This window comes from Diachasma alloeum, unplaced genomic scaffold (assembly GCF_001412515.2).
Source record: "Diachasma alloeum isolate Michigan unplaced genomic scaffold, Dall2.0 Dall_scaffold_00755, whole genome shotgun sequence".
In the NCBI taxonomy this organism is placed as follows: Eukaryota; Metazoa; Arthropoda; class Insecta; order Hymenoptera; family Braconidae; genus Diachasma; species Diachasma alloeum.
In genome coordinates, this window is record NW_021680885.1 from 11,718 (window position 1) to 24,487 (window position 12,770).

General features: G+C 37.6%; 1 protein-coding gene across 3 annotated transcripts in view; it reads left to right on the forward strand.

Moving 5' to 3' along the window:
• Window positions 1-209: 209 nt before the first annotated feature.
• LOC107044529 overlaps window positions 210-12,770 on the forward strand; it is a 103,542-nt gene continuing 90,981 nt past the window's right edge. For all 3 annotated transcript variants that reach the window (XM_015266441.1, XM_015266442.1, XM_015266443.1), the window contains exon 1: window positions 210-898. In XM_015266441.1, the coding sequence (XP_015121927.1) occupies window positions 838-898 (61 nt within the window). In that variant the 5' untranslated portion in view covers window positions 210-837. The remainder of the gene's footprint in view (window positions 899-12,770) is intronic.

Consider the following 12,770-nt stretch of genomic DNA (forward strand, 5'->3'; position numbering starts at 1 on the left):
CAACTCATCTCACCCTTCGAGTAACGGTCGCCGGCTGTTCACCCCGCCCTTGGCTTATCCAGAGTGGGGAGAGACGTGCGCCAGTAATGAGGCGACCGCGTGCTCGTTTTTCCAAGAGTGGGGGATACTCCAACTACCACAATACGGCGAATCCCTCACCCTGTGTGGATTCATTGAGGTTTTATCATCGGCATTCGCTCGCAGGCCGGTGGTGCGTGCGGATTAATAATTCGTAGGTGGAACGTGTCTCAGTGTAACAATCACGAACTGACACCCTCCAATTACCCTCCAACAAATCAATAACAACAGATCAGCCGAATAACCACTCTTAATTAACTGTGAAATAGGACCCTAGGATTTTCTATATTTATTACAATTTGAATATTTTAATACATTTGCATACGAAAAATTGAGGCGTTTCGTTAGAACGATCCAAGTGCGACGCCACAACGGTACTTATAGCCAGAGCTACTTGATACACACTTGGTATATACGCAGGGTCGAGAAGAGCCAAATAGTACAGAAGGTACATGGTGGAAAGTGGCTGCACGCTCCGTTTCACGTTGCCGCATCAAGAACACAACGGCAGAGTCACAATTCCGTGTCTTATTCAAGTGAATTCTGAGGCCAGATTTCATTTCCCTTCGTATCATTCACCGAATGAAATAAAACGAGAAACTTTTGGGCGTCTAGAACTCAACAAATTCTAAATCTGTGGATTGTTTCATAATCAATAATAACAAATTGTGTGATTGGAATGAAGTGACATTTGGACTTGGACGAGTTATCAATTAGGTTAATCATCGAGATTGAGAGTGATTGAAACTCAATTTCGTTATGCTGATCAAAATGATGTTCATGTTTTTGATACTCTTGGGCTTCGCTGCCGGCAGTCAAAGTAAGTAAACAAGCCACTTTCGCTCACGTCGAATATTCGTACTTTACACGGTTGGTATCGCGAGAGATAAAGAGGGGGATTATCTGGGAAATTTGTGCTTGGTAAATAGTGTGGATAGGAGTGGAAAATATGAAGTTGAAATGTTGAAAATTACAAAGGACACCGAAGCAGTTATGGAGAGAAATTTCCGGCGTTGATCAAACAGATTATTTTTGAAAATGTTAGCAAAGTTCAAATTCCAACACCAGAATTTCTTTCCCACGAACCTAATTCTATTGTTGTAAAGATATTTACTCATAATACACATTTGGAGCATCATTATCTGGGTTATTTAATGAAGTAGGCCGATAATTTCTCAATACTATTTCATTCAACTTCTTGAATATCTGAGAATTTATTAGTAGATGGTAATTTTATTTTTATGAATTTTTAATTTTTTATTGTCGTCTATAAGTTTTTGCTTCTAAATGACTGTTTTTTAAATATCTCGAAAAAATAGTATATTTCGTAACGAGTGTGGAAAAGAGTTTTTTCACGCGAAGCGTGCCTAAAAAGTTACTTTTTTGCATAGCGTGATGAAATAGTATATTTCGCTACGAGTAAGACAGATCTTTCCCGAGTGTGAAGTTGGCGGCCCGAGGCGAAGCCGAGGGCTGCTAATCACATGAGCTAAAAATTCCCATCTCACATGTGTCGAACAATATTTGTTGACAGTGATGTTACGTTCAACGAGTGGCCGAACTGTACCTTTTTCGTTTACGAGTAAAGGAAACGGCACTTTTCGACACGAGGTGAACGTAGCAGCAGTGTCAAAATAGTATATTTCGATACGAGTGCGGAAAACTGTTTTTTTGGCTCGTGGGAGGTTTATGGCACACGCCGAAGGCGAGTATCGAACGATATTTTCCATCATAATCTGTGGAAAAGGGACGTTTTAGGCACGCGAAGCAGTAAATGTTAAGAAAGAGGTCCCCACCACCGATCTTTCTGAAAACTTAACCATGTGTTCGGAATAGTGTTATTAGTCACTTAGTAGCTCTTAAATTTGTCGAAAAAGTCTCAGTGGGAAGAAATCGCGAATAACTTACCTCACAGCTCTCTACGTTACCCGGGACCAACCAACGTGGAGGTGGCGGTGCTCTGGTCCCAAAACAACACATTTTGACATATATAAAAACAATTGGACAATACAGAGATGAATGATACATGGTTCGGAATAAGCAACCCCCTCCCCCGACCACCCACACAGTACCCGACGCTACTCTTCTTGTAGCTATTTTGTAATTAAATAAATTAAATACATGCACCTAGGAGGCTGAGAGGGAACAAGCACATCCCGGAACACTTTCTGGTGAGGCAATCAATGAACGGTGGTGTGTGCCGCAGCACAGAATTGGCAGTATTGAAAGGCCAGAATTTCGCTTCTGACCTTCCGGTGTATTCCCATCAATGGCAAAATTCGTGTTCATAAACACGGTAAAAGGTACGTGATTATTTTTGGTGCCGAATGCCGCTGCCTTCCTCATTCCTTCATTGCCAGTATCACTGATGGGTTTTCTGCGATTAATCCCTAACAACACATCTCCGACAGTCAAATTAAACCTAGAAACACTTAAAATTTCTTCACTTATCGATTATTACAGGTGATAAATGAAATTCATGTGGGGCCGTCTTTCTTAACATTTACCCAAATATTAATTTCAAAAATGTCCCCACAAGGATTCATAATTGAAATATTAGAGGAAACATGTTTATGTAAATATGAAGAATGAATGGGGAAAGAAAAAAGTGGTCATTGGACATTCCATTGAGCGTTCACCATCCGTCTGCACGAGTCAATACCGAGTATTACGACCTCACGTCGTGGTAGGTGTGTATTCTACCTGACTGGCTGAACGCGAGCCCCCACGCAGTGTAATATTCTCCGAGTCCCGAAAACCCCCGTGATCTCCAAAACGAGATAAACCGAAAGCCGAAAACTGAGTTTAAGCGCCATTTAGAATCCACGAACGTTTTTTCTGCAAATGCCTTTTTCCCGTTTAGATTTTAAAAATGAAGAAAAGGAAAAATGAAGCTGGTGGCAAAGACCTCCTGGGCGTTTATTGTCATCGAAATAACAATGAGAAACGACCCTGCATACGAATGCATCCACCAAAGTATGTAATCCCATGGTCGAGGGATTCCAAAAGATGTCTAGAAAAACTGCTTTGCCTCTTTTTCGTATCCCAGGAGAGAAAAAACGGGATGAAAAAATCAACAAATCTCTAAGGCTTTTGTCGACCGTTTTTACTACTATTTCTGCATTCTCCATTTCTTGAATGAAAATTCCATCGGAACTCTTTCTTCCCCACACGAAATATTCCCACTGCAAGTCATGGAAGACAGTCAGAAAAATGATGAATGTATTAGTTTGATACTTTCAGGGTCCAATAACCTTTAAGAATAGTATAAAAATATAAGATATTGTTCATGCACACCTGTGGAACGCGTCGTTTCTACAGCTCGCAGCAAGTATATACATCCAAACGATAAAAAACGGAAATGAGGCAGAGATAGCCTGGAGTGACACTGCTGACACGTGAAATCTCTGAATGTTTCAAAATATACTTGTGAATCAAGTGTTCTCATTCAATTTATATAGTAACGGAATTTAATGTCATGCAAATTTTCTTATCATAAGCGTTTCACAGAACGACTAAAAAGATAATATTGGTGAATCATCCAGTGACCCCCTTCTTTTTCTGATGGAGTTAATTCTAAATCCTTATTGAAGAAGCAGAAAGAATTATTGAAACAATCGATGCAATGTTTCAAGAATTTTGGTAGTGTTTTTCAGTTATCATAATTTACAATGACATTGAAAAATTCACCCGTAATTGGAAATAGAACAACAACAATAACAATACAATGATATGAGTATTCAATTATCATATTTTACTTTAAAAAACAACTTTTTTTGTTAATTAACCACAATGTAATATTCAATTTTCAGAATACATTTGCAAACTCATGTTTTCACTGGCATCGCCTGGTTTATTAAATATGAAAAAGTCAATGTTCTAAATTCCCAAAAAAAATTCTAACCAATTTCACCTCACTCCCACTTGAAGTTCACGATGTTGGGAATCCGCAAAAATTTCTAAAAGTGTATTTCCCAAATTCTCCAAGTGTTTTTTTCAAACAATTCTGAACCGCAAGAAGGAAATCTGGGGAAGTTCCGAAGGAGGCTAAATAATTGAATAATGGGAATAGGTGGCCTTGTGGTCACTGAAAGACATCAAATTGAACGGAAATTATGGCAATTTTATGAATTCGTTGTCCATACCACGATAATACCTAAAAATAGATTTCCTTAGGGACAATTGCGGAAAGTTATAAAATACGTTGAATCAGTAATTAAAAATCTATTCGTTAAAACAATAATCCATTCACACGATGTACTTGATGACTCGAAACTTTTTTTTCTTCCTCTGATAAGTAATCATCTAAGTCGCCTGGCGATCGAATCAGGACTTCCCCCAAGAGAATATTCACCTGATGAGTTTGCGATCAATGTCATACCAGCTTGACGCTGTGGGTTAGGTGCTCCAAGGAGTGGAAATTTCCTGTCATGTCCCCATCTGTCGCTAGATGGGTTCTTGATCACAATCACGTTACCTAATTACTTTTTTCATCACACAATTGTCCTCGTCATGATAAAATTTTCGCTAGGTAATTCATCATGCTTACTCCTCTCATCAACATCCCTCCTCCGCCTTCATTAATTACCATTATCATCATTTTTTATATCGCGAAATTCCCAACCTCTGCATGAACCTTTTTTTTGGGCTTCCTGTCCTATTCACGCGGCAAATCTTTACGTCAGCGGCTCCGGAGAGATGTAAAAGCAACCAGTTCCGACTCGATTTTCGCCTACCACACCACAGCCACAAACAACGAGACTGCGTATTACGGCTATATCGAAAGAAGCCGCACAATTTTTTGCGCCGATAATTCTCAGGCCCGGGGGCCGCTTACGGATGCTGAAACATCCAACAAATTTTTTTTTTCAAGAGAATTTTTTGTGGGAGAGATCTCTTGTTTAATTCCCTTTGAAAATGTTGTATCGATACTCGAACAAAATGAAACGGAAATAGCCGTCCATTTGGCATTGACGGCGAGGAGGGAAAACTGGGGTGCATTAAAAACATTTCTGATCCTCCTCAGTGTCCACTTGACTCTGAAATCACAAATGCATACACTTCAGAATTTATTTTTGAAGAAGTATGTACGGGAGAGAAGTTGGACCTTTTTGTGATGCATCAATTTGGGGAACGTCAAACAACATTGGGGTTCAGGGGATTTATTCGAGTGGGAAGAGTTTTTTTGAATAATCCATGTGCTGTGGAAATTTAAAAATAACTTTTTTCAAATACGTCTATGTAATGGTAGTACTGAGATATTTATTTTGCAAATATCTGAGATAGATAGGTAGATAGAAATGCTTTTATCTAGCCGCCGGATAAAATAATCCCCTAAATCGTCGGTAGGCGCGTGCTTCCACCAGCATTCTTGAGGCGTCGGATGAGCGAATCTCTCATCGCCTTTTCGTATGAATAGAGTTAAATATCGCCACCGAAGGCGCTGTTCGAAGTTCAGCGGAAAGTTTCAGTGGAGCCGAAGAATAGCATTTTTTTTCTGCTCAACCTTGACCGACAGACGATTTTTATCACCACCAGAGTAAACTAGAAGAGAACATTTTTGTGAGAGAAAGTCTCCTAACGCTTCTACGAGTTAACCCTAGTCTGGTCACCAAACGCGACCCTGCGACTTTGGTCACCTCTGCCTTCTGGAATGTCTTCTGGAATTCGCCGCCGTGTTATTTCGGCTTTAGGGTTGCCGAATTCACTCTACACTGCCTCGGCGCGTTTAGCGAGTGTCCAGCAACGTTGCGTCATGGACAATCGAGATACGCGCCAACGTATCGGCCAAGAAAAAGTTTTGACTCTGACTGTACAAAACTGGCCGACCGATGCCGTGTATCTATACACGAAGCAACTACCCCCTCCACTACCTCCGACTCATATACATTAAATAAAATACAAATGTGACCAGCTACATGAAAAAAAATCTTAGTTACATTATATAAATCGACCACAAGCTTCTCATTGGATGTAACTATTTTTTTATTCCAATCAATATTAGAAAAATTACGCGCATAGCAACGGGTTCACATGCACATTCTCCTATTTTACATTATCTGCTATCATTTTTTTGTTACGGAGTTGGTAGCACTGCAATACAGCCACACACACCAAGGAGGGAGCCCGGGAATTTACAAATTGAATTTGGTATATGAACGACAAATTTCACATTTTGCAATTGAGTTCCGTGCATAAATAAATTCTGGAAGAAGCAAATTAAGTCGGAAAATCTGGAATAAATAATTAAAAGTCGGTGGAAATGATGACTGTGAAGTAGAATTATTTGTTTTGCTTCCATTGTTGATTGGAAAGATGATCTATCGTGTGAAAAATGAATCAGCCGAATTGAATTGGAAATGAAAAAAATTATAGGATATAAAAACAATTCCTTGCTTATTTTGAAAAAAATAATGAAATCTCCCTAAAAAAAACAAAAACAAATGTTTTTGTAAAAAAACAGCATCAAGAAAAAGTTTGGGTTGGTTCTTACTGGGAAGTAGAAATTTTTGAAAAATACAAAGAAATGAAAAAGAAAGCCAAGTCAGCAATGTCGAATGAACAAACATAGTGCACAATCAGATTTCTATAAGAAAAATAGTTTCAAATCGAATAAGGATTTAAACAAATTCATCATGAAATAAAAAATTACGAGAAGGAGAACCAACGTTCTTGGCGCGGAGTTTTTCAACTCACTGTCTAGTATCAATTCAATCCGCTATCTTTTGATCTGCGCCAAGGGCGTAATTTTTTGTTTCATGAAGGATTTTTAAAAATCCTTATTCGATTTGAAACTATTTTTCTCATAGAAATCTGATTGTGCACTATGTTCGTTCATTCGACATTGCTGACTTGGCTTTCTTTTTCATTTCTTTGTATTTTTCAAAAATTTCTACTTCTCAGTAATTTTATTCAACATGCGAAAAAATAATTCACCTGTCAGAAATAATTTGTTTTCTTTAACAATTTTCGGAAATATTTTGTTCTAAAAACTACTATAATTTTTTAAACACTTCAATTGATAAAGGCAAATTTTTTTGAATTTTTTCGGTTAGACAGTCAATTGTAATTAATGAAAAACGATGCGCGGCGGGGTTTCCCTCATAGGGTGACCAAAGGGTTAAGGACAAATCTACTAAGCACATTATTTACAATTTTTAAATACAATGAAGCTGAAGCTGACGGAATATTCTTTCGAGGAAATTCGATCTAGATGATTTTTGAGGGTGTAATGGTGTATTTTTTCATGTGCGAACAAGTTTCCCCATGACTTGAAAAGATTTGTATAGAGATACTTCCTACCATTTCAGTTCTCTAAGATTTCAGTTTTAGGGAAGTTGACTTTCCCACCATTAATAATCTAAGCGTATGTAAATAGTGTGTGGGCTCCTCTGCGTGACAGGAATGCTCAATAGGACCACTGGCGGCACAGAAGGATTAGCACCGATAGATTCTCTCTGTTCCTCTTTTTCCTCAGTCAAAACGTCGACGTATGAGCAGGGGCTTCCCGATGACTTAAATTCGTGAAATTCGTACCCCCGAAGCTGAAATCTTAGGGAGTATGCATTCTACTCCTAGATTTGTCTAAATTGAATTCTCCGCTGACGAATCTTTCGCTAGTTTTAGATACATTGATACATTGATTCAATCGTCGATTCGTCGATACATTGATTCAATAGAGTTCCTATACAGTAAGTCATATATATATTATGTTATCACACGGTATATACTAAATGACGAGTGACTGTAGTGGTCACGCGGGGAGTGTGTGACTCCAGCGGTCATCCAGGCTGAGCAGCGTTCAGTCTGCCCAGTACTTGGATGGGTGTCCGCTTGGGCACACCTAACCGCGTGGGACTACAGTCGCTAGGCACGAATGTAGAGAACCACTGTGCCCATTGAGTCACTGTGACCAATGGAAACAGTGGAATCCCTGCATTATCGGCCGGCTGCACGACTGAGGTTTTCCATGGTTTCCCTGGCAGTCCAATCCCGAATGGGGTGCAGTTGGGGATAAAGTAAGTCGGCCCATGGTAACGCAGATAGGGAAGGGAACAAAATGTAAAAACCCGAGAGGGTACACATATGGAACCAAAAATAAAAATAATACTAAATGACGACTGATCACATATAAGTAAATCGCGTTTCTTCAAATATTACCTGATTACTACGATTCGCATCATGTTCCAATAACATTACATATTGTTAATTTTTCCCTTACAGTCCGTCATATAGTTATATATATATATACAAGGTGACAATTAGGAAGTTGCCTAAATTAATCGTTTATAACTTTGAAATGAGTGCCAGGAAAAAAAAATAAAAATACATATGAATTGAGTAAAGATGTCATTTTTATTTGCAATTAGTTTCAGTTGAATCAGACACTTCTAATAGATACTTATTGAGATTTGAGAAAAATTGACAAATTGAGCCAGGAGATAGCTATCAATGGTAAATATTTTCGAAGTGATCTTCAATCGAATTTGCACAATAACCAAGCCGTTTTCGGAAACTATGAAAAACTTGTTCAATCTGAGATGGAGAAATACCAGAAATTCCGTCGCTGATGGCTTTTTTCAAATCCTCTTTGGTCTCGGGTTTTTCCGCATAAACATTATCTTTCAAGAAGCCCCATAAGAAGAAGTCACACGGGTTCAAATCGGGCGAATAAGGGGGCCATTCTACAAATAGCTTCAAATACGTCCTTAGTTCTATGCCGTGTAGCACCATCTGGCATAAAATAATAGTTCTTAAGCAATCCTCTTCTTTTAGCCAAAGGGAAAAATTTAGTTTGTAGCATTTCTCGATAACTATTGTCTGTAATGGTCCCTTCCATGAATTCTAAGTGTATTGTTTTGATTGAAATAGCTGCCCAGACAATCACTTTAACAGGGTGTAAAGACTTTGCCTCAGATGAGTGTGGATTTTCACGACCCCAAAAACGGTAATTTTGTTTATTTACATATCCATTTAAATAAAAGTGGGTTTCGTCTGTGAAGATTATGTGGTTGATANTTTTAGCCAAAGGGAAAAATTTAGTTTGTAGCATTTCTCGATAACTATTGTCTGTAATGGTCCCTTCCATGAATTCTAAGTGTATTGTTTTGATTGAAATAGCTGCCCAGACAATCACTTTAACAGGGTGTAAAGACTTTGCCTCAGATGAGTGTGGATTTTCACGACCCCAAAAACGGTAATTTTGTTTATTTACATATCCATTTAAATAAAAGTGGGTTTCGTCTGTGAAGATTATGTGGTTGATATCAATCTCATCATTTTCAAATTTCTGTGTCATAATTTTACAAAACTCAATTCTTTTGTTTTTGGAATCTTCTGTGAGCAACTGATGGGTCGTAATTTTGTAAGGGTGTAACTTGAGGAAATTCTTCAATATTAATCTCAGTGTCTCTCGGTTCAGTTTCAAAGTTGCCGCTGCTTTTCGCATCGAATCCGTTGGATTATTCTTGAAATGTTCTTTAATCTTGGCAATTGTATCTTCTGTTGTAATTGAGTGTGATGGACCAGGAAGATCATAACAAGGGTCCTCAAGAGTATAGTACTTGATGAAATTATCAATTACTCTGGGAGAGAAAGTAATAAATACTTGAAAGTTTTAGTCAAAAGTGAGGTTATACGATGAAGTCAGATAATTTTTTTTTTATTCACACCTTCTGAGGATGGNAGTTGCCGCTGCTTTTCGCATCGAATCCGTTGGATTATTCTTGAAATGTTCTTTAATCTTGGCAATTGTATCTTCTGTTGTAATTGAGTGTGATGGACCAGGAAGATCATAACAAGGGTCCTCAAGAGTATAGTACTTGATGAAATTATCAATTACTCTGGGAGAGAAAGTAATAAATACTTGAAAGTTTTAGTCAAAAGTGAGGTTATACGATGAAGTCAGATAATTTTTTTTTTATTCTCACCTTCTGAGGATGGTTTGACTGGCTACTTTTTTACTCCCAAATTTGGTACGAAAGCCTCTATATGCTTCAGTATAGTTTTTACCTCTAGTATAAAAGCACTCGATAAGATATATTTTCTCTTCGTTTGTAAGGTTACTCATTTTGAAGTACCCGTAGTGCTTCTTGTAGAGTCTCAATAGAAACTGACAACACTCTAGTATATATCTAATGGACCTAACCTTCCAGATTATTTTTACATTGTATTCCATATGTTAAATTGTGTCGTATAATTGTTCGTTTTGTTTCTATGTTGGCCTTTATTTAATCATTTATTTATACCGATAGACTTCGAGATGAGTGACAAAATATTTTTTCGTATTTTTTGGCGGTTCCTTAAATGTAAGATCTTTCATTGAATATATTTCTCCAGGGAAGAGCTTCTTCAAAGGTATTTTGAATAAAAATGTGCACATACATTTCGGAGCGGTTGCAGTACTTTTTATCACGGACAAAAATATCACGATAAAAAATTCACGTCAAAAATATCACAAACAAAAATATCACAAGCAAAAATATCACCGATAAGAATATCACAGCTGAAACATCACAAACAACAATATCACAAACGAATGGAACTCAGAAGAATGAAGGTCAGAAAGGAAGAAAGGCAGCCAAGAGTAAACAATAACAACCCAACAATCAATATCTCGCTCACCGACTTGAGTTTCCATGGAAATAATAGGTATTTCCTGAGAAAGACCCGTTGGAATTAGAATTCAATTTTTATACAACGAGGAGGCTTAAAGAATTATTTATGATCATTTGAACTGTGATATTTTTATTTGAGATCATTTGGCTGTGATCTTTTTGTTCGTGATATTTTTGATTGTGATATTTTTGGTTCATGATATTTTGGTTTGTGATATTTTTGCTGTGATTATTTTGATTGTGATTAAAAGGCCGTGATCGATTGGCCGGTCACCTTTCGGAGCATATCTCATCTTTGTAAAATTAATATTTCATATGAAAGAATATCAAAAAGCCTGACTGGCAAGAAAAATTTTCAACCTTGATAAATCAAAATGGGTATGAAAACCTTTTCTTCTTCGAAGCCCTGATTCATCACTACAAAAGAGGTTTTTAGACATATTTTGTTATTCCTCTTACATTCAAATATATTTCGCGAGAACTCAACTACCTAACAGGTAATTTAACTTGCTGTCGTTCAGCGCTTCGCTACCGAAACGTTTTATGAGACATAATTTTACCATCAGAACTTCGTTCAAATGACGTAGCATTTACATCATTCACTCGGAGAATGATAAAGATACAATAAAGATTCCCTGTGATTGAGGTAAGATGGTGGGATATTAAAACAATATTTATCAGGTACCTAAGCTTTTATTTGCTGAATTGGAATGGCATGTTTCCTTTTTTTGTAGCAGCTACAGTTCAGTGCTGAGATGACTCCCTAAATGTCACTATCAGATCAGTTAGTTTTTAAGTGACTCGATGGAGATTCAAATTTCGACTCAATGCAACCCTGCATTTCTCACAGATTACAAGAATTCTATTTTACTCCAGATTTAGAATCAATCAGAATGAAATTAAGAGCGGTGATTAAGTTTTACAGTCAACTGGAAAATTCAATTATTCATTGAAATTTTCCCATTAATTCACTGTGGAAAAACAGTATTCATACGTTTTCAATATAAATCTGATATTTCTTGAACAATTGCATCATAAATCTAATGAAAGTCACAATGTCTTGAATAATCATGCTACTGTCAATTGAATTTCGATGAAAGCTCAGTGATTCAGCATATTTTAGAGATCTCTATTACCGTGAGTGTCCCAATCACGGAACAGGTCCCCTTCGCTGAACGCAGAACGCTCTGGCGATAAAATTTCATATTTCTCAAATTCCCTAGTCATCAGCGTCCATTATTTTTGTCACCGGATAGTAAAGTGTTTCCTCAATAAATAGTGCTCTTTTCCCATATTTTATGAGTCTTATTCATTTTTTAATAATCAGTCGATGTATCAGCATTAATGGTGTATCCCCTAATGGGAGATTCCATTGTGAATGAGTGGTAAAATTCCTCCCCTAGCGGAACCAGTGGAAAGTTCGACTCTCTATTTGTTCCTGGAGTAGAGAGAAAGTTGAGAGTTCGTGGAGAGTTGGACTGACAGGGCCAATTCTCTACTCATGAGTACTTTTAGAGGGAGGAGGGAGGACTATTCTGGGCTTCGTGGATTTAGACCCTTGAGTAATCTGACCCTCTAATCTTTAGAACCTTAGACCTCATGCCTCTTTGAACGCCCAGACCCGAAATTTTTTGTGAACGCTGAATGTTATGGCCCTAAAACCTTCCAACCCCTACAGATTATGAATCATATATTGTGACCCTTATATTTTCAGACCCTTATTGATTATGACCCTTAGATTTTGACCCTAAAAATTTCTGACCCTTAAAAAAGTCTGACTGTCAAATATTTGAACCATATTATTTTTGACTCTTAAAATGAGGCCAACTCTCTACTATCTACTTTTGTAGAGAGTAGAGAGTTGGGATCGGATGCTTGGTGGGGGCTACTCTCCACTCTCTACAATTTGTGGAGAGTGGATAGTTGGGATTGCGGACTCAATATATTGCATTAAGGGTCACAACCTTTAATGCTTCTGACCCTAAAATTTCGGATTTTGACCCTAAAAATTTCTGACCCTTAAAAAAGTCTGACTGTCAAATATTTGAACCATATTATTTTTGACCCTTAAAATGA